The sequence below is a fragment of the Geotrypetes seraphini genome, chromosome 2, assembly GCF_902459505.1.
Source record: "Geotrypetes seraphini chromosome 2, aGeoSer1.1, whole genome shotgun sequence".
In the NCBI taxonomy this organism is placed as follows: Eukaryota; Metazoa; Chordata; class Amphibia; order Gymnophiona; family Dermophiidae; genus Geotrypetes; species Geotrypetes seraphini.
This window is the reverse complement of record NC_047085.1, coordinates 130,066,561-130,094,346: the sequence shown is the minus strand read 5'-3', so window position 1 is coordinate 130,094,346 and position 27,786 is coordinate 130,066,561. Positions and strand designations below refer to the sequence as shown.

General features: G+C 41.0%; 1 protein-coding gene across 1 annotated transcript; it reads left to right on the top strand.

The window, feature by feature from the left end:
* Positions 1-246: 246 nt before the first annotated feature.
* Positions 247-26,626, top strand: RNF125 (ring finger protein 125). The gene is made up of 6 exons (XM_033934980.1): positions 247-410; positions 8,283-8,436; positions 19,536-19,630; positions 21,126-21,225; positions 24,821-24,925; positions 26,135-26,626. The coding sequence occupies exons 1-6, from the start codon at positions 298-300 to the stop codon at positions 26,219-26,221; spliced, it is 654 nt and encodes a 217-aa protein (XP_033790871.1). The 5' UTR covers positions 247-297; the 3' UTR covers positions 26,222-26,626.
* The last annotated feature ends 1,160 nt before the right edge of the window (positions 26,627-27,786 follow it).

The following is a 27,786-nucleotide window of genomic DNA, read 5'->3' as shown; positions in this document are numbered from 1 at the left end:
AGTGAACGGAAATACAGTAAAGGGTATTCAATACAAATAAAAGAACACATACACGTTTTGATTAGAATCGCCCTGAAACTTTTATTTCTATGCACTCAAGCGGACTGAAAGTGGAACTGCCCTATTTTTGAATAAGATAGGTAAAACTGAGTCGGAGAGATTTGGCCGAAGGGCGGGGGAGCCCTGGGGTGGGCAGGGCCGCGCTCCGGTGGGGGGATGGGCTAGCTAGCTTCCCCCTCTCCTCTTTGGAGCAACTGGTCACTCACTGACTCTGCCGGAGTACAGGAAGAGGAAGCGATGGGGTCGTTGCTGAGCGGCGAGGGCCGGGTCCCGCAGCTGGAGCCCTCTTTCGACTGCGCCGTGTGCCTGCAGGTGCTGCATCAGCCCGTCAGGACTCGCTGCGGGCATGTGTAAGTGGCCAACCGGGGGGCTAGTGCGACTGCAGAGGGCAAAGAGCACCGAGCGCTTCACCCAACCCGGCAGGGGTTGAGAGACTTGCAGAGATTGAAAATCTTCTTGTTTTCTGGCTGGTGCATGGGGGGGGGGGGGGGGGGTTCAGCTCAGGTGGGTGGTTTGTGTCCTCTTTTTCCATAGATCGTTTTGCTTCGGTTAGAAGCCTCTTGGGGAGGACAGCGGTATTACTGAACGAGTTGAGCTCAGGAAGTTATAGATATACAGCGTGAGGCACCGTTTTGCTGGAACCAACTTGTGCCTTCTGGAAAAACAAACCAACTTAACAACAGTGTAATGAAAAAGGTAACTTCTCACAGAGATGTAACACTTAGGGGGGGGGAGGGCTTAGACTTAGGGGTCCTTTTATCAGGCTGCGGTAGGGGTTTAACGCGCGTAATACCGCGTAATACCGCGCGTTAAACCGCCTGCCGCTAACGCCTGCTTTGAGCAGGCATTAGTTTTTTAGCCGGCTGCGGGAGTTAGCGCGTGATGAAATGTCCGACGCGCTAACCCCGCTAGCGCAGCTTGATAAAAGGACCCCTTATTCACATAATTTTATTTTTTTTAATAATGTATATGAAGTTAGAAACGCTCCTGCAGAAACCAAAGCATGGTTTCTGCAATGCATTTTGAGTGATTAAAAATTTTGTTCCTTAAATTTCCCTTGCAGGATTTGTGAGATTTGTTTTTCAAAGATCAGTTTGTTTTGTTGGGGGGATTTTTATGGCTGAATTGATTCCCCCCTCCAATGTACCCATCCTCTGTTTTGCTCCTATTTAGATGTGATGTTATACCGATTCAGGTTTTTTCATAGCTGCAACGCCCTAGTTTTAAAAATATAACACCCCTGTCTAATCTTGAAGCGTTATATGCGCTCACAAATTTTACCGTAAACAAAGAATGTGAAAAAGTTACCTTAGAGAATGACACGGTGACAAAATTCATCACCGTTCCCATCCCTGTGGATAACCGTGGGAAACCATCTTCATGTCATTCTTTAAGGAGAGAGGGAAGAATCAGAATATGAATGGCCACAACCACTGACCCTCAAGCTTTGCTTTGAAGAATGCTGATGTAGAAGGACTGAGGTTGAAATAGACACTAGAAAATGACATGGGATTATTTCCCGCGGTTATCCGCGGGGACGGGGACGGTGATGAATTCTGTCACCGTGTCATTCTCTACTTTGAATAAAAGCATTCTTCTTTTGGCAAGGATGAGAGCACAACAGGGGGGATCCTTGGGGGAGGGGAGAGACACAGCACGAAAAGTACTTCAGAAATGGGACAAAATTGATTGCAAAAGTAACAATTTCACTGCTTGTGGAATGTTTTACAGGAGACTTGCGTTTTTTCTTTTTTTCTTTTAATTTACCTAAAATGCTTTTAGCCACTTTGTAAAAGGAAAGAATGTTTACAAGGCTTTGATGGGTTATTTTACTTGGCTCCTCCCAGATCCGCAGACCGTACACACAAGTCCAGCAAACGGGCTCTTTCCCTATTGTTTTCCTTTTGCTCTCCCTCGCTGGAGCTTCCATATCAATTTCTAACTAATCCCAGCGCACACGTCTTCCTTGTGCCAGAAAGGATGTTGATATTTATCTTGTCTTGTGAAGTGGCTGTTCCTGGGCGGACATGCTCTGCTTTCCTACATTTATATGAAATGAAAGAAAAAAGTAAAACTAGTTTTCAAAGTTGTTCTGTCTGAAAATTGTCTTGGATCTGAATAAAAGTGTGCCAGGAGTAGCCATACAGCAAATTATGAAAAATCGGGAAAATTGGGATCGGCTGAATTATAATTTTTGGTGGAATTCGTTATGCCAAATCTTTAAAATGGAATGGGTAATAGCCATACAGCAGGGGCATTTTAAGAAATGTAGGGATGTTTGGAAGCCATTAACAGAATATTGTACAGAATGAATATTATTTTCTCCCTTTGTGGGTGGGTGGGGGGGAGAGGGAATATTTTATGATTTATTATGCTTAAGTACAATTGTTGGATATAAGGGGGGAAGGGATATTTGATGTGAGTTAAACTTTGATGGTATTTTAAGTGATGTTAAAGTATAAAATGATTGTATCTTATGTTACACTTGTTGAAAGTTTTTGGTTTTTTAAAATCTTTATTCATTTCAAATCTTAAATCAAGTACAATATTGACATTTATCAATTGAACTTACAAATACACTTGAAATCCTATAATTGATCATCATAATATAAAATATTACCCCCCTCCCTTATTTATTTATGAAAATGATTTGTTTCAATTATAATCAAAAATACCCACCCCCTCCCCCTTGATGTCTTAAAATCTCATCTAATAATAACAAGTTATTGCTAATTTTAACTGGGGTTGCCATTCAACAGATCACTTACAATTGGAAGAATTGGAATAGACTTAATTATTGTTTTTGGTGGAACTCTGTATGCCATATATATAAAATGGAAAGGACACTAGCTGTCCAAAAAGGAAATTATAACAAATTTCAAGATGTGTGGAATATTGTAAAGATTAAAAATATTCTTCCCTGTATAAAAATTTTGTTGAAAGTTTTAAAAATGAATAAAGACAAAAAAATAAAAGTGTGCCTGGCTTTCGCACACACTTTTAGCTGAGTTAAAAAAAAAGGCAGGAATGTGCCTTAAAAGATTTAGGGGCCAATTTACTATGTCAGTATGCCACATTAATTGCTAATAGATGTTTAATGTGGTAAAAATGGGCTAACAACGGATACAGCAAAGTGTTCTGCATTAATTTTGCCATTAGTGTGCAGTAATGGTGGCTAATCTTTTTTGGGGGGGAGTCGTTCATGGGCAAAGAATGAGCGTGGCAGTGTAAATTGGTTAGTGTGTTGACATTACCTTGTGCTATAACACAGGCTCACTGCAGAAGCCCTTGGCGTCTCCTCAGTAGGAGGTGGTAAGTGCACCCATTTTTTTTTCAGTTGTTGCACGCTAATAATCACAGCACATGGCTTGAATAAAAAAAATGGCAACTTCATTGTCATGGTAGAATTGGCTTAGTATGCCGAAAAGTACCATGTTACCACGCACTAAGATTAATTTCTACCATGACGACAAAAGGACCCCTTAGTGAATTCTAAATTAATAAGCAATAAAAAGTTTATGCTAAAATGAATATGTGAAATGAACTGAAAAAAAAAATGACCCTAAAAGGACCTGAACATGCTTTCCGTGTTCATCTCTAGCGTGGAGGGGAATAGGAGCTCACGTCAGGGGGAGGGAGATTGCTCACACAAAGAGCATATTCAAAGTAGACGAATATTCAAAGTAGACGGGGATTCGTACTTTATGCCAGCTCTGCAGATTTTTTTATTTGAAAACTTTCCTAAATGATCTGTTTCCTCGGCATTTATCAGACTTTATTTATAGAACCAAGAGCAGTGTTGGCAAAAATTGAAAACCCCATTTCCAGGTGTTAAACACTCTTTTACCCATGGAAGTCTTTTGAGGTGCGTTAAGAGCCAGTCTGCCTGTACACATAGCTTTGGACATGCACAAACAAAGCTTTGGATAGAAATGGAGGTGGCATTATTCAAGCAGTGTAGATGAATAAGTCCCAGACAGCAAAGAATAGAGAGCTGGCAGGGGCCTCCCAAGTTACAGCAGACTCAGAGCCTCAGCGCCACCTGCAGAAATCAAGTTAGGAGGTAAAGAAGAGGAAGGGAGGGGGAGGAGCTGATTGGAATCCCCTGCACTCAAATGCTACTTCTAGCAGAAACATAGTATGTGATGGCAGATAGAGACCTGCATGGTCTATTCAGTGGCCAGAGCTACACCTAGCACCTTCCTACCTGCAAACACACTTCACTCTACACAACCCCACATGTACAACCAGAAACAAAAACATCTTTGCATACCCAAAGATCACAGGCTGCAAATACAAATCCTTCCTAGACAGAACCTTCATGTTCCAGGCAAACAGACAGCAATCCTGGCTGGGAAACCACATAAATAAAGCCAGACACATTCCGAAAATCAATTAAAACCGTTCTATTTGACAAATTCCTTGCTTAATGAGATCATCTCTCTCAGGTTTTTGTTTTTTTTTCACCTTATAACCCATTGTATTATGTAACATCTTTCTTCTCTCATGTATTCTTTCACCATGTTTCTCCAATTCATGATGTAACTTCCTTCTTCTTGCATTTTGTAATTCGCTGATTGTCCAGCCTTCTTTCTATGTGAACCGCCTAGAAGTCAGTTTGACTATGGCGGTATAGAAAAATAAAGTTATTATTATTATTCTGTACAGGTTGCACTCCTTTGTGATTAAACACTGGAATCACAATCGGGGCAGCTGGCAAATTGTTACCAAGCTTTTCATGTATAGGAAGTAGAGAAAGACAGGGGGCCAATTTTTTCCCCATCCCCGCAGTAACTCAATTTTCCCATCCCGTTCTGTCCCGTCCCCACGAGTTTTGTCGCTGTCCCTGTCTGTTCCCCATTCCCGTAAGCTCTGTCTTACAGTTCTTCAAATTCATTGAGATTAATATTGCCCGCTCGGTTAATGGATTAGGGGGCTCATTTCAAAGCACTTAGACAAACAAATACTATGAAAATGGGGTGGATGAAAGTTGGCGAAGGATAGTTGTAGGAGCTACTAAGCCTACACTTGAGGCCACTATTTACGCAGACTTTAGAAAATCCCTGAAAACTTGATTGTTTAACAAATTCTAAATTCCCAACCCATCTCTTCCTCGCTACGGCCCTCTTCTCTACCTCGCCACCACCCCAATTCAAGATTTGAGACTAACTCTTACCCTCTTTTCCCTTGTATCCCATGTTCTGACAAAATGTATCTTTATTGTAAACCGCTTTGAACTTCATGGTATAGCGGTATATAAGAAATAAATTATTATTATTATTATTACACTCTATTTACATATGGCTGTAGGACAGGTCAGAAATCAGGATTCATATTTAGTTGCACCTGTACTGCAGTGGTATGACAAAGCTAGAGAAACCATGAAACACTTGCGTTCAAAGAATTGTGTAAACTACGCCAAAGTTTTGCTAAAACAGAAGAGATCATGATGAAAACAGAATTTTTCATGATTTATTTATTTAACAAATTTTTATATCGCCCAAAAGTCTCAGCGGTTTCCAAAGTAACATACATAAAAGGAAAAAAATACACATAGGGCTCCTTTTACGAAGGCGCGGTAGCGGTTTAACGCGTGTAATAGCACGCACTAAACCGCTAGCCACTACCACCTCCTCTTGAGCAGGTGGTAGTTTTTTGGCTAGCGCAGGGGTTAGTATGTGATGAAAAGTCATGTGCGCTGAAGCCGCTACTGCAGCTTCGTAATAGGAGCCCATAGACTGAAACACAGTAATCCATAATCATACATTTGGCTAATGACATAAGAGAAATGCCCTTAACAATACTTTCAACAAGTACTCATGAATTATCGTAAAGGCAAAACAATTTCCAAGGAATGATTGTCATACTGTATCATAAGTAAGCATCAACGAATAGCTTAGTTTTAAGCAATTTTTTTTAAAATAGAATGCTCCATATATAATCTTTTTGACCAGATAAGTTATTCCATAAGGACATCCCAGCAATCGTAAACATAGGGCTCCTTTTATCAAGGTGCGGTAGGCCGATAATGCACGGAATACTGCGCGTTCAACCACCTGCCGCGCTAGTTGCTAACGCCTCCATTGATGAGGCGTTAGTTTTTTGGCGTGCCGCAGGGGTTAGCGCATGATGAAATGTCCGACGCGCTAACCCCCGTAGTGCACCTTGATAAAAGGAGCCCATAGTTTTTATGCGGTATATAAATTTTTAAATAATTAAATAAATAATTTTGTTTTTGTAGACACATATCTTATATTCCTAGCTGGTTGGCATACTAACTCCATACCACCAACTGATCTCCCAGAGACACTGAAACCAATATGGTACACAGTTCGATGCAATGTTTGGTGCACCAAAGATAACACTTGATGTGTTTGACTATGATGTATTTAACTAGTACGGGCTTGAAATCTTTTGGTAGCCCTCGGAGCTTTCTTATACTCGCATTTTGGCCTTTTACATGAAAAAGGTTAGAGACTGCTGGCTTAGAGGATTCACTTTTCTGTGTGTTGATTACTGTTTTCAGAAATGGTAATTTTCAAAGCCATTATGGGCTTTTACAAAATTACCTGTAGAACTATGCACGTAATGCGTGTGCAGCAGCATTCTCAGGATGGGGTCGGGCAGGGTTTGCACTTGCATGAATTTATTTGGACTTTCAAAGTTATGCTCTTAATTTTCCCAAAAGGTCTTGGCTCAGGTTAGCACAGACAATTCTGTGATGCTGGTTGTGGTGAGATAATTCTCTAAGTCAATCTAGGTATGTTATTTTCCCTTTTTATTAATGACCCCCTTTTATCAAGCTGCACTTAAAGGTATTTAGCACAGGCTGGCGCGGTAAAAGCTCCAACGCTCATAGAATTTACTATGAGTAATGGAGCACATACCTCGCTGGCCTACGTTAAAGACCTCTAGTGCAGCTTGATACAATAAAAGGGGTGGGGAAGGTTTAAATTGGTATAAAATAGGCCGGTAATGGTCTTATTATAAAGTTATTCCAGTATTTAATCCAGGGGTGTCCAACCTGTGGCCTGAAGGCCGCATGTGGCCCCGTGAAGTATTTTGTGTGGCCCCAGTCGAGGGTGAGGCAGTATTTTCCTCTGCTGTTCCCGGGTGTTTACCATCTTGCCGGCTCCCTCCTCTGTCGTGCTGCAGCATTTAAGGTTGGACACCCCTGATATAATCCAACCTGTCAGGAATGCACAGTGCTATTTTAAACACAGGATTATTGTTAACTTTCTTTATATTCTAGAAACCTTTTCTGCTGGGGTTTCTTTTTCCTCATTTTTAAGTTGCAGCAGTAGGTGTTCCCTGCCTAGTAATACTTCAAAAGAGAGGAGTTTTGCCCTGCAGCCCTTTTTATTTTCATTCACAGACAGTAGAGTATAGGACACAAGATAAGGTTTATGGTATACCTTTGGCCATCTGTAATCTGGTTGTTCAAAAGAGGGCACAAATGCTAAATTAGCAAGACTGAAAAATTTTTCAGTGCCCAAAGAGAAAGTCTCTTCTCAGAAGCATACGGAGCTGGTGCCAGTGTCCAAAGGTAGTTTTAATAGCCAGTAACTCCTGATTATACATATGATTTTTTTTTTTTCCATCTGCAGTCGGCTTCCAGTAGTAGAATGCATTTGGTTAGAGGAGATTCCCCCAGTGTCTTCTGCTGGAAAAGAACAGCGCCAAGCACTCCTCTGGACACCTCCACTTCTATAAAGGGCTGTATCAGGATGAATAGTGTCTTGAGGCCATGAAATGCCTTCTGTTGTTCTCGGGATCCCCCTTTTCAGGATATCCATTAGAGGAGCATTTACCTCATAACTCTGTTGAAAAATCAATAAAGTAACCCTCCCTGAGGCCCAGGAAAAACAGGAGCTACATGTACAAGTAGCAGATGCTGAGAGGATTCATAGCTGTTCCCAGTGTAAGAGCAGTGGTGACTGAGTGCCCTCCTGGATGAATGGGCATCTTTGAGCTGCATCTCTCTTACCCTCTCTCCTGGGAGAGAGTTACAGAATCAAATTCTCTTATCCCACACCAGTGCAAGCTACATAGCGCTTGCTAACACTTAGGATTTATTTTGTGTTTGTTTGTAACTTTTCAGGTATGAGCAGTGTCCAAGAATATTGACTCTGGATTTCTTTTCATACAATCGTGATATGTTTTGCACTCATCCATCGTATGTTTTTTGGGTTTTGTTTTGTTTTTTCTTTTGTGCATTGTAGGTTTTGTCATGATTGTATAGCAAGAAGTTTATCAAACAGTATGAATGCATGCCCTTACTGCCGGACTCATCTGTCTTCTGAGGGAACACCTGCTTCTGACATAATCAAGAAAATGAAAACTGTGTACCAAAACTGTGAAGAGTGTGCAGAAAAGGTTTGTAAACTTAAAGTTATGAATGTAAAGAAATAATTAGCATGGCCAGGGGTGGGCAATTCCGGTCCTTGGGAGCCACAGGCGGGTCAGATTTTCAGGATATCCACAATGAATATGTATGAGATGGATTTGCATGCACTGCCTCCTTGAGATGCAAATCTATCTCATGCTTATTTATTGTGGATATTCTGAAAACCTGACCTGCCTGTGGCTCTCGAGGACCGGAACTGCCTACCCCTGAGCATGGCCATTGTTTTGCTGTTCCTTTTGAATTTCATGTAACTTTTTTCCCCTTCTTGGCAAAGCTCTAACACCTTTTCATTAGTAACTCAGGGATGTTACATTTCAAGTACACGGAGCTGAATTTAAGATTTTGATGTCCATAGACAAGACCCAGAGAATGGAAAAAGGGGGAAAGGGATCCGAGATCCCAAAGATTGGAGAGCTAGAAGGGGAGATGAAGGAAATAGTACAAAAGTGGTGCCCTTTTAAAGTAGCACATGGGAGCAGGTTGCTCTTTGGTCTAGGCCAGTGGTTCCCAAACCTGTCCTGGGGGACCCCCAGCCAGTCAGGTTTTCAAGATATCCCTGATGAATATGCATGAGAGAGATTTTGCATACCTGTCACTTCCATTCTATGCAAATCTCTCTCATGCATATTCATTAGGGATATCTTGAAAACCTGACTGGCTGGGGGGTCCCCCAGGACAGTTTTGGGAACCACTGGTGTAGGCACTTGGCACTCTAGACAGTTGCCTGTAATGGCTATGCCTCAATCTGAGCGTGGGTACAGTAGGTATTTTCCTGTTCTCAGAGGGTGTACAGTCTAAGAGCTTAAACACAAGAGTAGCCCACTAGGTCCATCCAGCCAAGTATCCTGTTTCTAACAGTGGCCAATCCAGGTCATAAGTACATGGCCGAATGCCAAACAGTAGTAAGAGTCCATGCTGCCTACCTCCAGAGATAAGAAGTGGGCAAGTTTATGTCAAATATATAAATATGAACAAATGAGAGCTGATCAGTTAGGGAATTTTAAAAACTTTAATCTAATATGGGGTCCATTGACATCTTTTGTAGATTTAATATAATTATACATTTGTTGTTAGAAGAATTGCACATTCAGGGAGGGAGGGGGGAGGGTGGGAGGAATATATAGGTTATAATCAAATATTATTATGGATGGGGGCAGGGTGGTTTATAAGTTTAAAATATGTCTAAGTGGATAAATGTGTAATTTTATTTTTAAAATATGTAGTGAATTACGGAATTATGATAGATCTATAGATTCTTGAATGGTAAAGAATAATTTGGGTGGGAGGGTTATTGGTCTGTAAGAATATTGTAATATTTTAAGTGATGTCTATAGTGTAGATGTTTTATTTATTGTTCTTCACTTATTGAAATTATTTAAAAATGAATAAAGATTATTAAATAAATAAAAAGTGGCTTTCCCCAGGTCTCCTTTATTTACAGTTTATGAACTTTCAGGAATTTGTCCAAACCTTTTTCAAATCCAGCTACACTACTGCTTTTACATCCTCTGGCAGTGAGTTTCAGAGTAGAGAATGACACGGTGAAAAAATTGGTCCCCGTCACCGCCCCGTCCCCGTCTCACCATCCCCGTCACCGCCCCGTCCCCGTCTCACCATCCCCGTCACCGCCCCGTCCCCGTCTCACCATCCTCTTCACCGCCCCGTCACCGCCACTGCCACCCCATTCACCGCCCCGTCACCGCCACTGCAATCCCATTCACTTTTCTTTATTTACGTATAAAGGAAACATTCTTTAAAACATTAAAACTTAGTTAAATATTAGTTAATAACTATACAAAAACAAAACACGCAGAGAAAAAATTAATTAATATAAATTCTCAAAACTGACACATTTTGATCACTAAATTTAAAATAGTTATTTTTCATACAGTTTTTCAATCACTAATCTTCCACCACCCCTGGGGCTAGCAATGCAAAAACAAACACGACATGTACTTTAAATGCTTACAATGTTAGCCTATATGGTAATTAGACGCGGGCCGCTGTACCTAATCGCGGCAAAGATCTCCCTGCCGTGATTAGCATAGTGACCGCGGCTACGGCTGCAAGTCTCCCCTCCCCCCAGCGATCACGGCAGGAGGGCACCCAACCCCTCCTGTAGACCCCCCCAACGGCCCTCCCGACAATCGCAGCAGAAGGGTACCCAACCCCTCCTGCCGGTCCTCCCCAATGGCCTCCCCTAAGATCGCCGGCAGGAGGGTACCCAACCCCTCCTGCTGGACCCCCCCCCCCCCAACGAACCCTCCCACCCCGGAACCCCCTTAGTCTTACTTTCCAAGTTGGACCGGACGGCTCCTCACACGTATGGCCAGCAGGCTTGCCTCCGTCCAAATGAGGCGGGCCCGCCCCTACCCTGCCCAACCCACAGGATCCTAGGGCCTGATTGGTCTAGGCACCTAAAGCCACTCCCGCTATAGGAGGGGCCTTAGGTGCTTGGGCCAATCAGGCCCTAGGATCCTGATTGGTCTAGGCACCTAAAGCCACTCCCGCTATAGGAGGGGCCTTAGGTGCTTGGGCCAATCAGGCCCTAGGATCCTGAGGGTTAGGCAGGGGAGGGGAGGGGCGGGCCCGCCTCATTTGGACGGAGGCAGGCCTGCTGGCCAGACGAGCGAGGAGCTGTCCGGTCCAACTTGGAAAGTAAGACTAAGGGGGTTCCGGGGTGGGAGGGTTCGTTGGGGGGGGGTCCAGCAGGAGGGGTTGGGTACCCTCCTGCCGGCGATCTTAGGGGAGGTCATTGGGAGGACCGGCAGGAGGGGTTGGGTACCCTTCTGCTGCGATTGGCAGGAAGGGTTGATCTGACAAATGAGGAGCACGGTGAAACACAGGTAAATAGCGGTTCCTAGAAGGGGGTACATTGGCCCGCGGGGACAAACCTGTTCACCGTTTCCGTGGTCGGTGAATGGCCTTGTCCCCGTCACCGCAGCGACTGCTAGTTTTCTTCCCCGTTTTCGGCGGTGACCCGCGGCTTAAATGCGGTGGCCGCGGGTAAACCGTCACCGTGTCATTCTCTATTTCAGAGTTTAGCTATACATTGAGTGAAAAATATTTTCTTCTGTTTATTTTACTTTCAAACAATTTTATTGAAGACAACTGATTGGCATAAATCAGCAACAATCACGACATCCAATATGCATTTGATTTAGAGGACCATGGGAAATTGCTACAATGTTTGGATGCTATTGGTATTAAAGGAGAGGTGTTAGAATGGTTTCGGGGCTTTCTCATGTCTCGCACCTATCAAGTTCGTTTCAATAATGATCTTTCAGGTATTTGGAATAATTCATCTGACGTTCCGCGAGGTTCACCATTGTCCCCACTGCTCTTTTACGTTTATATGTCATCATTAGGTGCGCAATTGTCCCAGCTGGGGATAAAGCTGTTTAGTTATGCAGATGATTTTACGATCATTATTCCATTTGCTATTTCTCTTTCTGAAGTTATTCCTAAAGCAACAGAAATATTAGGTCTAATGAAGCAATGGATGACTGAATTTAGACTGAAGCTTAACTCAGAAAAAACGAAGTTTTTTGTAGCTTCACCGTGCCTGTTTGATACTAAAACATCAATGTGTATAGATAAATTCAGCTATCCTATTCAATCTACCATAAGAATATAAGAATTGCCGCTGCTGGGTCAGACCAGTGGTCCATCATGCCCAGCAGTCTGCTCATACGGCGGCCCCTAGGTCAAAGACCAGTGCTCTAAATGAGACCAGCCTCACCTGCGTACGTTCGGTTCAGCAGGAACTTGTCTAACTTTGTCTTGAATCCCTGGAGGGTGTTTTCCTCTACCACATACTCCAGAAGAGCATTCCAGTTTTCCACCACTCTCTTGGTGAAGAACTTCCTTTCGTTTGTACGGAATCTATCCCCTTTTAACCTTAGAGAGTGCCCTCTCGTTCTCCCTACCTTGGAGAGGGTGAACAACCTAAGTCTATTCCCTTCAGTACCTTGAATGTTTCGATCATGTCCCCTCTCAGTCTCCTCTTTCCAAGGTTTTGGGAATAATATTGGATCAGGGCTTGACTATGAAGAACCAGGTGGACTCTTTGGAAGCTTCGGTCCTTTAGGGCGTGTTTTGATGTTTCATCATTTAGAGTTTTGGTACAGTCTCTTATACTAAGCCAGCTTGATTACTGAAATATTGCCTATTTGGCAATTTCCCAGAAGAATATGCAATGATTGCGAATAGTACAAAATGTGGCGGTCAGGCTGATTTTTAGGTTGACACCCTCCTATCGAGTACTGCATTGGCTGCCAATGGAGGCTCAGTTTAAGTTTGGTTGCTTCTGTTTTAAGGCTTTGTTTGGTTTAGCTCCCAAATATATAATTGAGCTTTTCTCTTTTGCAACCAACAGACATAAGAGAAACTCACATCTGAATTTTGTTTTTCCGCCTGTTAGAGGATGTAAACTTAAAAAACATCATCAAAATCTTTTTTCATATTAAGCAGCATTATGGGGTAAGGATTTAGAACAATTGCTTTTGCTTACTGACACTTATGGGGAATTTAGGAGACATCTAAAAACATCTGTTTTCGCAGTATTTAGGCAGGTAATTCGTAAAAATTTTATTATGCACTAATGTGATCATTTTAGTGTCTCTAATTATTGGCTTTTAACTTTTATAGTTGTATTCAACTTCTTTTATTGGTTTTTTTTTTTAACTACTGTAAACCGCATGGAACTTTGCTGCCTTGCAGTATATAAATTATTATTATTATTATTATGTAGTACAGCTAGATTTCAGCAACATGTCAAGTAATAATAAATCTCCAGTCATCAAACATTTTGAACATTATTATACCCCGACTCCCCACCTCTTCAACCCCTCCCATACATTCTGGCAGAGGAAAAGTAGAAGTCATTTTCATGCCTCCAACAAACAAGTAATCTGTGGACCTATATGGATCATATAGTCCCTGAATTATATATAACATCTATATGTATTGAGGAGCAAGAAACATTTCACCAATAGTACAAAAGCACCAATAGTACAAAATTAGAATATGAAACCATACACAAAACCCACCAAATCCCCCATAACACCCTCCCCTCTGTCCCATGAACCCCCAACTCTGCGCTCAACAAAATCAGGCACAGAACTCAAAACTGCAGTCAAAATTAAGAACATAAAGGCCAAGGGTCAAAAAATTTAGATATACCCAGATGTTACAAAGGCTATTCAAGACCGTAGAAAGTTGTTTTTAGTTATGTGGGATGAAGTATTAAAAATGGGAGCCACATTCCTACTTAGTTACCCCTGTAAATGCCTCTTAAGATATGCTGGGACTAAGTATGTCTTTTTTTTTGTACCAGAACAGCTTTGACACTTTTTGGACACAAAGAAAGTTACTAATTAATATGAAAGTGCTGCAGAAAATTTAGGTCGTTTGTCATGTTAAGCCTTTGCTTCAGATTTATGTTATGATTTTTTAAAACTAATGGAGACCTCCTTGTCTCATTTATTTCTTGTTCCCCACTAGTCTTAATGGAGGTCTAAGAAGGAGTTTTAATAATTATTTTGAAAATGAATAAGGGTTCTCCCTTTTTCAGTTTTTCCTATATTGTTCTTTAATACTGTTTTTCTTGAGTGTTTATAATTAGACTCCGTATTGCTGTAACAAGTGGATTCTTGTATATTTGATTTGAAATTTATAAATAAATAAAAAAAAAAAAACAACCAAAAAGAAGGGGCCAAACCCAACAGGCCAAAGCTTCTGACTGCTCTCCCCTCCCCACCCAAAAAAATAGCAAATGTAACTCCAGGAAACATTATAGTAAGAAACAAAGGGGAACCAAGCAGAATCCAGGGGATACCTTCTGTGTACAGAAAATATTCAAAGAACTTATAAAGATACCACATCATCCCCTAATGGGATACCTACCCCAGCTTATTTAGAACCTGATTCCGGGATCTAAGTGAAAGTAACTGCAAATAGATCTCTCAAATTAATATAAAAAATTTCTTCCTTTTATAAGTCATCCAAGCATCTTGAGCCTCCCAATTTATCAGTTTGAAAAATGCTCGCCTGCCAAGCCTGGTAAGAGGGCGGATGTGAAGTGGTCCAGACTTGTATGGTTTTTAATTCTAATAAACTAAGCTTTATGACCTAAAGCATGGTCCCCCTCCCCTTAAGACCACCTGACCCAAACAAACCCAGTAATAACACCTCAGGGGAAAATGGCGCTATCTGGCCCGCTACCCGTCTCATATATGCACAAACTCTCTTCCAAAAGGGGCGCACACTTGGACAAGTCCAGAAAGCATGAACAAAGGTGGCACTTTCCAAAGAGCATTTTAAACACAAAACATTGGACAAGTAGCCCATATGATGCAGTTGGGATGGAGGCATATAGGGCCTAAGGAGAAAGCAATATCTACATTCCCGCAATGTAACACTATATGCAATAGTAGGTATGGCTCTCAAACTCACTCCCATATCCCATGTGTCTAAAGAGATTCCAAAGTCTTGCTCCCACCTCTGTATCACAGAAGAAACATTTTGAGGGGGGCCCCTGTAAAACCAAAGCCTTATGCATACCCGAGATGGATGGTCAGTCAAGTGACACAGCATCAAAAAACCCTGTTAATTTGGTGCCCAAATGAAAGTTAACAGCATCCCGATTTAGGGAAAGATTCTAATGTTTAAGTTGATGAAAAGCAAAACATTCCCCCAAGCAGAAGTTATTCTTTGAACAAAGTCCTGATAAGAAATAAAATTTCCATCCCAATCTAATAGATGTTCCAGGAAACAGATCCAAGGCCTCCCAATGAGAAAAAGCCTTATTGTCCATTCCTGGAGAGAATTCCAGGTTCCCCCAGATAGGCAATAGATCAGATATCCTTGGGTTGCCTCCCAAACACAGAACCAATGCTCACCAAACATCTCTTAAGGGTCGTATCACCCAACTACGTCTAAAATGGGATGGAATAAGTTGTAATGGAGTCTGCAATATAGAGGCAAAGTGATAAAGAACCAAATAGGCCCTCTTAAAAGAAAGGTGGCCATAGTCTTGGCTATCCCTCAACCAGTCACAAAGGTGTCATAATAAGAAAGCTGTATTGTAGCTCTTAAGATCGGGAAGCCCTAACCCACCCACATCCCATTCTCCATACATTAGGGGCAAAGATAACTTTGATTTCTTGCCTGCCCAACAAAACTGGCGCAACAGTTTATGTAAACTAGTCATATCTACTGCCTGTAACTTAATAGGGAGTACCTGCAACAAGAAGAGCCATTTAGGGAATAAAGTAATTTTATAAAGATTAATCCAGCCAGTTAGTGACAAAGGAAGCACAGCCCAAGTATCCAATTCCTTTCTAGTCTCCTCCAAAATGCGCTTGACATTATAAATCTGTGATTTTTCCCGGAAGCCAGATGCTCAGATATCGAAAGGAATCCTCTGCCCACCGAAGTGGAAAAGACGGACCCCAGTGCCTAAGCAACCCCTCCACAGGAGATAGGGCCTCTGACTTATCCAAGTTTAATTTAAATCCCGAAAAGTCTCCGTATTCATACATGAACTCCAATAAAATCCCAAGAGATACCCGAGCATCAAGCAGATGCACCTGCAAGTCATCTGCAAAGGCTGCTGCCTTGAATTCATGGTCATCCAAGCGTAACCCCTTAATCTTCAGATTAGCATAAGTGTCCCGCAATAATGGATCTAACGTAAATACAAAAAGTAATGGGGACAGGGGTCAGTCTTGTCTAGTGCCTCTACGAATAGGAAAATAATAAGAAAGATGACCATTCACCCAAAGGTGAGTCTGGATTGGAGTACTGCATAAAGGAAATCTCAATGAACCCTATCAAAGACCTTCTCTGCATCAAAACTGACTTTAAACAATCAATTCATATTCACCCATTCCATACCACTGAGTATTTTATAGATCTCTGTTATATCGCCTCTCAGTCGTCTTTTTTTCAAGTTCAAAAGTTTGCAGTAAACAAAACATGTTCATAAATCTGTCTTTAAGTTGTACTTGAGGCCATGAAGGGGTAAAGAGCCCTATACATTTATACCAATGAGGTATAGAGCTGTATATAATATTTGTATTCAATTCTTTTCAGCCCCAAATAATACCCCAAATATATTATTTGAATTCAGCCAAATAGTGATTTAAATTCGAATGTGAATAGTCCAAGGCTCCACTGTGCTAAATCCTACTGAAATAAACACTTGATCTCTGGTTTCACATCACTTTTTTATTATTTATGCTAAAGCTCAATGCCCATTATTCATATTCAGCATTCATATTTGGTCTAATAATAGTTTTCATTACCGTATACGGTATACTCGAATATAAAGTTGATCCGAATATAAGTTGAGACCCCCATTTTCTCCCCAAAAAGGAGGAAAAATAGTTGACTCGAATATAAGACTGGGGCTTAATATGCAAGCGCCATGCCCTGCTAGGATCTGCACCCAGTGTCCTCTCCCTCACGCCCTCCCCTGCCAGACCTGCACTCAGCCCCCTTCCCTCCCTGCCCTGCAAAGCTCTGCACCCAGCCCTCTTCCCTCCCTGCCCTATCAGGCTATGCAGCCAGCCCCCCTCACTATTTGCCAGGCTCTGCACTGCACCCTGTCCCCCACCCTGCCAGGCTCCTCTTCCACCTCTGGTGGTCTGGTGGTAGGCCAGGACAGGAGAGATCCATCTTGTCTCCCGTCCGACCTGGCCTATACAAATAATTCCCCTCTCCCGCCCCGCGTACCTTTTCTGTTATCCCTGGTGGTCCAGCGGTGTATGGGCAGGACTGCGCTTCTGCCCTGCGTACCTCCTTTGGGGCTCGTGGCATGCAGGAGCGAACTTTTCGAGCTCCCGCATTGCTCTGCGCCACTCACTGAAAGGCTGCCGTCAGTTCCCATGAGAACTAGAGAGGGTTAGCTGCTGAAATTACGGTCGAGGCATAAGGAGCCCAGTGATGTCACTTCCCCCCTACTTATATCTTCTTGAAGGTGTGATCTCTAGAATTGTCCACAATACTCTCAAAATGGAGCCTCACCAGAAACTATCACCTTTTTAACTCCTGGACATTTCTCTCATTATGCACTGGCTTTATCTAAGTGTTTTGTCACCTTAAGATAATCAGATATGGTTAACCTCAGATCTTTCTCATGGAACAGTGATTTAATTTCAGCAGCGTTTCTTCAGTATACCTTCTCTTTTCCAGTACCAAATATATATTTTATTCAAATTTCCTTTCTTGAAGGTTTAGTACCGAAAAAGGTACAATCAGCTCTAACTTGCTATTGATTGTTTAATAAAATTTGCTATACCGCCTGGGCATATGTGATCAGTGGTTTACAAGTATAATAAAAACAATATAAAAAGAAAGAGATAATGGTTACTGTGGATGGACAGACTGGATGGGCCATTTGGCTTTTATCTGCCTTCATGTTTCTATGTTTCATATAATTATAGGATAGACCTGTTCAGTCACTCCAGAGCCTTACATTCATCCTCGACTTCCTCGATATACAAGCAGTTGCAGGTCTCTTTACTTTCCCATGATACAATGCAATACAGTCTTTATTTGTATACCGCCAATACCTCTTCAAAGTTCATGATGACTGTAAGAGACAGTAGTGAGTGCTGGAATTGAAGATTCCTTTCAAAGGTTCTCCTGTATAACGGGTAATCAGGGTGATACTTCAAATCCAACACAACCCAGATGACTACCAGTTTTCTAACATAGGCCAGCCTTATTCTGATGTACAAATATAGATCCTTTTTTAATATTAAATGGTTGGATCACAGATGGTGCCTGGTGCTGCATTTTCAGAGGCTTTTTCCTCCTTTTTTGCATTTAAATTAACTCGTTCAGGCTAAGTTGTTTGAAGAAATTGCACGGGCTACCTGTTCAATTATGCATCATTTTCAAAGCATTATTTATCACAATCTATGGCAATTTATCAACCGCTCAGAACTTTGCGATCAGAGGGTGCAATGCGATTGGCTTTGACAGATTTCTCAAAAATATACTATGAGAACACAAGAACATCTGTCATTTCTCTCATGGGAGTAAGGCAGTGGAACAAATTAACTGGACCGCTAAGAGCGTTATCGGATTTTCAGAAGTTCAAAAAAATCCTTAAAATCACACTATTTTTAGAAGCGTATCAATAAAGTTGAAAAGTTGAATGCTGGTTTTTAACATGAATTGTACTGTAAAGATTTATTTTAAAATGTGATTATTCACCTGTAACCCAACATGTTTGTAAAAGTCTTGTTTGTCATATTTTGTGCATGTTATTACTGTAATGCCGCCTAGATATAGGCGGTTGATAAATTTTTAAAATAAATAAATACATAAGTTGGATTGGTTTGTGACTGTTAGATTTGAGTGAAGTTTCCATTTACTGCACCATATTTGGTGAAAGTGTTATATTGTGATTATTATTTGTTTTCACTATACAGTACTGTGTTTTTTTTTTGGATCACAGATGGTGCCATGAAGTGATGACAAAATGAGAGTGGTGTTATATTTAGCCACACTCCATCATCTCCTCTTAGTTGGATATAATGGGAAGATAGTTAATAAGGGAGGTGGGGGGAAGTGAGGTATGGGGACAGTGTGAGGGGAGTAATGGAAATGGATTTACTTTCATAGTGCGACTCTAATATGTGGTGTACTGAAGAATATACAGTATGTCTTGTGCTTCTTTTCTGTTTAGGGGGAGAGTATGGCGTGCTGGTTAAAGCTACAGCCTCAGCACCATGAGGTTGTGGGTTCAAACCCATGCTGCTCCTCATGACCTTGGGCAAGTTACTTATTCCCCTCATTGCCCCAGGTACTTTAGATAGCCTGTGAGCCCACCAGGACAGATAGGGAAAAATGCTTGAGTATCTGAATAAATTCATGTAAACCATTCTGAGCTCCCCTGGGAGAATGGTGTAGAATATTGAATGAATGAATAAATAAATATTATTGTAATAAAATATAATAAATAACCAAATACAGACCATTTTCTTTTCAAATACAGTACCATCTATGTCCTGTACATTGAAATCTAAAAATGATTGCCTCATATACTCCACAGGTCTGTCTGAGCGAAATGAGAGACCATTTTAACATTTGCCAACTATACATTGAAAAATATGGACAGCTGGAAGAACTTGTGAAAGCAGCATCGAGGTACCTGTGATAAAAATGATCTCCTATGGTCAAGCATAATAAGAAGCCAAACACCTCTGGTATGGTGCTGGTCCCACAATGCAGGTCATAGTACTGGCACAGCACACTGTATTTGGAATGGGATACCTTGCAAATGATGTACTTAATCCAAGGGAGAGTGAGGAGAAGTCAAAGAAACAGCACAGAGGGATCATCTTAACAGCAAGGGTCCCCTGTGCTGCCTCATAATATTCCCTGAGGTGGGGAATTTAAAAGAAAGAAATAATACGAAGTTCTAGGTTTAGTTGTTATATAGCTAGTTCACTTGATTACAGTTATCTTATGTCTGAGCACATTGCTTCCTAAAGAGGTATTTCCCTGTCTCTGAAAGACTTAACAATTTAAGAGGTCTTTTTATTAAGGTACGCTCAATGCCATGCAGTCCATTATGGGAAGATTTCGTCAAGTAGCATTAGGGTTTTATGTTGCGGTAAATGGTCCTTACCGTGACTTAAACAACCCTAATGCAGCTGTTCTAAAAATAGCACAGCGATATTAAAATCTTGTTTTCTTTCCTTTAAATTACTGTAGTTCCCCACGCGGTATATCAAATCTTAATAAACATAAACACTGTGGGGCTCATAATAAAAAAAAAAAAAAATCTAAAAAATGGCCTAAATCGGTACTTGGACGATCAAAAAGCCTGATCGTCCAAGTACCTATAATCAAAGCTGGCTTTAGACATATCTAAAACCAGCTTAGGCCTTTCCCCTGCCTCTAAACGCATAGAGAGAAATGAGGCGTTTTTAGAGGAGGGGAAAGGGCAGGAGGTGGGCTGACCTAGACATAGGCGTACAGCAGGTATAACCAAAAGTGTAGGCAGGTTGCCTAGTTGGCACTTATACGTTTTGACTTAGACCAATATAAGTGCCGAAAAAGGGGCCGCTGAGCTGATGGTGGCTGTAACCATTAAGGAGGTTGGATCCAAGTGTGTGGAGGGTGGGTAGTGGGTGGGAGTGGACGGGACTCACCACTGCAGCCTGGGAGCATTGAGCTGTGGTTTTGCATTGCCTGATGCTCTTGGCCCACAGGAATAATGCCGCTTGCAAGATGGCTTGCAAGCATCATTATTCCTATAAGATATGATTCCGTAACCTGCAGGTTGCTGAATCCCACGCGGCATCAGGGTGCGGTAAAGGGTGAATCTTTACCTCATTTTGATGAATCCCCCCTGGTACATTTGTACCAGAGTCAGTGGAAGGTCAAGTGACTTGCCCAGGGTCACAAGGCTCTAAATATTTTTTTCTTTAAATTATTCTTATTAAAAACTTGTAGCATTTTTTGTTCTAAGGCCAGGTCTGTTAATGTTTGAAGTTGCTGTATGTTTTGTTCTCTGTCATGCTGTTCAAATTCAATACTAGTTGTGTATAATAATTAACAGTAGATGATTATTGAGGTGTGGCACATACTGAATAGGCACTTGAAATACAATATTTCTGTTTTCATTTTGCTTTAGTGCTTCCAGATATACTTGCCCATATTGCCATGAGGAGTTTGATGAAGATACTTTAATGGAGCACTGTCTTACCTACCATGGTGCAGAAAGGAGATTAGTGGTAAGACTGCAAGTTTTGAATATAGAGGTTTTGGAGACACTCTGGGGTTCAAGCAGAAGAGTCTGGTTTGCTGTAAAATAGACAACTATGTCCCAACTGTGCTTCTCACCAGATCTGGAATCAGCAAGAGTTTCCATGGATTTGAATTTTCTCCTAGCTTCTGTTTATGAGAAGACATTTGACAGCATTGGAGTTTTTTTCTACTAGAAACATCATACAGCTTGCCAAAGATTTATGTTTAGCTTGTGTGATACAGTATAGATTAAAACAGTGGCAAGAAAGTCTGGCATAACCACAGATGCTCCTTGGTTGTGAAGAAGGAGGGGGAAACCAGAGATCATATACAGTATGTGGCATTGCTTCAAGTCTGAAATTTGACAAGGTAGATCAGTGTTTCTCATGCTGTTAGGTTTTTAGGATATCCATAGTATAAATATGCATGATAGTTGTATGCAGTGCCTCTAATTGAGTGAAAATCTCTCATATGTATTCATTGTGGAAATCATGAAAATGAAAGCCTGACTGGTTAGGGAGTACACAAGGATCTGCTAGAGAAATATTATGCTAGATGAACCTTATGGTCTTTATCTATTGTTACATTCTGTTGGTCTGATATTTGAAAAGACTTATTGTATATACTCAAACTGAGTTTTGTTTGTAGACGCCTGGATTAGAAAATGACACTGTGACTGTTACCCGCAGGTAGCCTGCTGAAATGGGGAGGAAAAAAAATGGTCACCGTGGGTACGGGGACAAGGAGGTGGTGAATGGCCTTGTCCCCATAAAGTATCTGCTGCGTTGCTTCCCTTACCAGCCCTCCTCACGATTGTGACACTTGCTCCCTCCCGCCGGCAGCAAAAAACCCCAAAACAACCCATCTGGGCATCTCTTCCCTTTGCCTAGCCATCTCCTCCCTCCTCACCTTTGCGGGTGCTCTTCATAGTTTTCTCTTACTGAGGTGTCCGGACGCGGCAACGTTCTCACCAAGTTCCGCGCAACTGCCCCAAAGCTACTCGGGCAGAAACAGGAAGAGCTTCAGAGGAGAAGCTTTGGGGCAGTGGCGTGGGACTTGGTGAGAACGTTGCCGCATCCGGACACCTCAGTAAGATCCCAAAACACCGTAGCCATGACTTTTATGCTGACTTTTGGGTCTCGAAGTTTCTTGGCCTTGAAGAATCTGAGTGCCACCATTTCATGGACTGTTGTTTTGTCTTGGGATCATAGTGGTATAACCTTGTTTCATCAATAGTAACTAGTTCTTCCAAAAGGTTGGCACCAGCTTGCTGAAAATGTTGTAAAATCAACTTGAAAGTGTCCACTCAATATTGTCTCTCATCAGCATTCAAACATTTGGACACCCACTTGGCTGACAGCTTCTGCATACCCAGCTGCTCATGGATTATACATCCATCATATTTCCTGGATATCTGTAGTGCCAAAATCATGTCATAAACAAGGTCAACTTTTTCAGGCGTTGACACCATTTGAGGCCTCCTAGACCTTGCTGTATCTTCAGTCTTGAAATCTCTACGCTGAAAGTTTGCACACTATTTCTTCACTGTGGAGTGTGATGAGCATTTGTCACTCAGTGTTTGAATCATATATTCGTGGATTTCCTTTGGAGTTTTCTTCTGCAGGAATAGGAACTTCATGACAACTTGGAGTTCCATACTTGAGAATTCTACACTTTTCATTGACATGATTCAATCAATGATCTGAAACAATGCCAATAACATAGCATTACGATTCTGCAAATTGGCATTTTGCAAAATAAAATAATACTTTTTTCATCTACAGTGGCAAAATAACGCACAGAATTTAGGAGGTTGGGCCGAGAACTTTTCAGCACCACCTCGTAATTTTAAATTTCCCCATATACACACAGTGATATATCAAATAAATTTAAACATTAAAAAGATATTGTCAAGTCAGAGGTGGAGTTCAACTAAGATGGCAGCTTAAAGGTTGCAGGGAGACGCCGATGTGATCTACATAAAAAATTTTGCCTACCTATATGGTGAAAAGGAAATCTAAAGCCCAGATGGTCCTGGACGAATCTACATCTCAGATTGGGCCGATGGACTCCTTTGTGCAGCATGTCCCTCAAATGTAGCAGCCAGAGGAAGCCTCGGCAGGAGGGAACATGCTGGCTGAAGCGCAGGAGCCCTCCCTCAAGGGTGTGAGCTTATCCCCGGAGAAGCGGAGTCCTCCGGTTCATCCTGCAGTGGCAGGAGCAGCTGGAGTGGGGGAGGAGCTGCCGATGCAAGGCTTGAATCAGGACGTTCCCATGCTGATCCAGCAGGATGGGGGATCCAGCCCTGCAAAGAGCCAGGGGGAGAGTTTTTTGCCAATATTGCAGCCGGAGTGGAGATTGGAATGAATACAAATTCTTCCGAAGATTTCTACTGCAAATACAGGTACTGTTTCCTCTGCAGAGGGTCTCAGCACTGGGTTTTTGCCCCTACAGAAGCCTGAAGTCTTTAATATGGAGTCAATTTGGGAGGCTATATCTAATCTTCAGATCTCTCTGGGAAACCAGATACAGCAACTTTCTCAACATTGTACTACTGTACTTTCAGAAAGTTTGCACTTAAAAAATAAAGTTTAAAAAATAAAGATTAAAAACTTTGGAAATACAAGCACTAACCTGAGTTAAGGATAGCGCAAGTCTCCATTTCAAGCAAGAAATGGTGGAAAATTCAATAAGAAGATGCAATCTGCGGATTATCAATTTTCCAAAAGTGTTTTCTATATTGACCATAGCTATGTTTAAATGCTATTTAAATGAAGGTTTGAAAGTACCTGAGTCTTCTTATCCACCTCTTTCTAAAATATATTACCTACCTAAAAGAGTTAGGTCTCAAAATCCCAATCAGCATAATTTATCTTCTGATAGTATGGACTTATCTAATTTCCTGGAGGGGTTGGACACGGAGACTCAAGTTCCTGCTACTTTATTGGTACAATTTGCTATTGATTCAGATAGGGAATGGATGCTTAAGTTGTTGTTTAAATATAAAGATGCTCCCTTTCTATCAAATAAAATAAGAATGTATCCAGACGTATCTCGCCCTACCCAGAAGAGAAGAAAGCAGTTTCTTATTTTAAGACCTCAGGCTGTGAAGTTAGGGGCGATCTTTGTCCTGAGATATCCATGTAAGTGTAGTTTAGTATATAAAGAGAACAGATATGTTATCTAAATTTATTTCGTCTAAGGATGATAAGTAATTAACCTTTGATTTCAGTCTCTTTTAATTCGCTCAGAGAGGAAAAGTTTGAGGGCACTCAAGCCACATTTATAAGTTTTCCTGTTATTTCTTTAATGGTAAAATTTCAGCTAATTTTCAGCTCCGCCTCTATAGATTGTGGACTAACTATACTTTGTAATATAATATTTACCTATGACACTTATAGTTTCATTTTTCCTTGCGTTGTGTTTTTACTTGTTGTTTTTTTGACTGATGGAATGTCAAAAATTATAAAATCAATAAATAAAGAATTATGTATATAAAAAAGATATTGTCTTAGATTTTCCTGTTGAAAATTTTATGTAAAACTTATTCCATGCTCTTCTCTTGTCTTGCTGTAATTTCAGATCTGCCCAATCTGTCGCCTTATGCCTGGTGGAGACCCATCCTATATGAGGAGCTTTCTAAGACACCTGCATTTCAGACATTCAGACCATTATGAGGATTACATAGTGAGTGTATTATAAGAAAGCTTCTGTGTATTTGATCTATTTGCCATAGTTTTATTTATGAATCTCTACCTTGATATCTTTCAGTGTACTGTATTGAAAAAATAAGATCATACTGCAGCCTTTCTTTTTTTTTGTAATTCTTTATTAATTTTGAAATAAATACAAAGTGCAATAGAATATACAAACAAATGATACAACAAAACAGTACTTTTATCTCATTAAAATGATATAAGTATATTTCCCCCCCTTCTCCCTCCAGGATGTGTGTAAACTTCCTTTTAGAAATTAAAGGCTTATACTAGTGCTCATTTTTTACAAATGTCGCCAATGGCCCCCAAGTCTCATTGAATTTTTTATAGTGTCCCATCTGTTCCGAATTCATTTGCTCAAATCTATAAACTTGGCACAGGGTTTCCCACCAGAAGTTAAAAAATACTGCAGCCTTTCAACGCGGTTAATTCATTCTGCTTCAGGTTTCTTGGAAAGTACCGAAACTTAAGAATTGGCTATGGTCAGATCAGCAAATGGTGACATCACCATTTCTATCCTAGCACACTTCAAGGAGTTGGCTTGAAGTTTTAACCAATATATCCCTCCTTTTACTAAGCCACAGTAGAGGTTTCTACTGCGACTTGGAGCACTAAATGCTACAATGCTCATAGGAATTCTATGGGCTAGATTCATAAAGCAAACTGATTGTGTACCGATTGGTTTGTGATCCCTTTGCAACCTGATTTCCCTCCGACCCGATTCACTAACCTCTCCTCCGATCTGATTCCGATCTGTGCATGCAAATGAGGGGAAATGGCATGCAAAGTAGGCAGAGACGCAATTCACTAAACAAATCTCGGACACCGACTGGGCTGGCCGATGAACAGAAGAAGCGACTGCTGGGGATCAGTCGCACACATCCCTGTTAACTCTTCTGCTCCATTGTCACCCTGAAATCTCCTGTGTTTGTTGGGGGGGGGGGGTGTTTTTTGATAGGTTTGGCTGTCTTTTCATTTTTTTTTCCATGGCACAGATATTTTGAGACAACTGATTGATATTTCTTATTTTAAATAAAAGGAAAAATATGTTTTTGTACAAAAAGGAATTCCGCGCATTATTCGTTGACAAAATATCTACCTATTATCTGTTTTTTTAAATTCATATTTGATCTCATTACAAATATTTGACAAACACAATCATTTTTTTATTTCTTTCTAGGACATCAACATAGTGGAGGAAGCATTTATTGAAAGAGTGTTAAACCTGTCACTTTTACACTACGTGAGACATTCAAACCCTATATAAATTTGCAGAAATGGACAACAAGTTTACTTGACAGATTGTATATATTTCACTCATTTTGAATTCATTGCATTGGACTTCAGAGGCTACATTTTCAAATGGCATATGTTCACTGATTGCTGGAAAATGTATAACGTTACTATGACAATTTTATAAGGCAGCATGTAGGTTTAAGTGAATGTTCAGATTTCTATTTTAACTCAATTTTAAGATAAGTAGTTGTCTATTTTGGCTTTATAAAGTACTATTGTAAGTGACAGAAATTGCTCTTAGATTGCAGGCACAGACATTTACAGGCAGTCCCCAAGTTACACACACCCGACTTAAGTACGACTCATACTTAAGAACGCTGTTGCAGCTTCATTTCATTTCACTGAGCAGTATTTCCAGTGGTATAGACTCCTACACTTCTCCTGTAGCAAATTCAGGAATGATGCATATGTGTGGTTGTGCATGCTGTACCTTAGAGGGAACACTGGTTAGGGAAGATGGCCCTTTTGTCAGCTGGGAGCAGAGGTAAGCAGCAAGAATATTAAAATCTGCAAGTTCTGAGTTACATACTAATCCGACTTAACAGCTTTAAAAACATAACTCATTCTTAACCCAAGAACTGACTGTACAACTGTCCTGGAGCAGTGGTAACTGTCTGTGCTTGTTATTTCTTATGTATATGCATGGGTTTAGCAAATTTTATAATGTAAGTGTGCTCTTTGCGCTGTGTACACCTACCAGCAAAAAATACACAATCATGTCATACTTTTAGGCCAGTTGGTATTTTATAGGAAATCATCTGTGCATGTCAAACCAGACATTCAAAAAGCATACAAAGAAACCATCACAGAATAGTAATATGGTCACAAAAAGAAAAAAATAACATTTGCAAAGAAAATAATATTACTTCCCAATCTCTTCAACTTTTCTCAGTAAGGCTGAGCACTGGGTCCAAGTTGTAATAAGGTGAAAGGCAGAGGAGAGTTTCTGAAAGAAAGGGATTTTGGTAAGGTACTTCCAAATCCAGTACAGCTGTGACCTTTGCTCAGTTCTACATGAGCAATCTTCTTATAACTCAGGATGGCATTCTTATTGGTTAAGTACTTTGCACTCTAGCTGATTCTTCAGCCTCACAGTAAAAACAAAACACAAATATGAATCAAGCAAAAATGCACTGTACAGCAGGAGAGACATCTTAGTTCTCTTTTCAATTGCTGCAAGGGTTAAATGAACTGAGAGCAAGTACCATTCTGCCTCCTGGGTCTCCGTGGAAACTGTCTGCAGTTAGCACAGCTGCACGGAGCTCTGCTAATCATAGCCACAGCCTAGCACAGAAACTTTCCAGGGAATAAACAAAATGTTTGTTTTAAACAGTCACTTCCCTTTGGCATTGTAAGTTTTTTTGCACTCAACACAGATGACAACAGTTTCAGAGAAACCACCATAAGGCATAATCCCAGGTAAGCAAAAGACTAGCACAAAACAGTCCTCTTGAAATGTTCACACAGTGCTTTTAGAAAAATCCAGCAGATAAATCTCACTTGGTTCAATTTAGCTCCATCTGCTTTGATTCCATT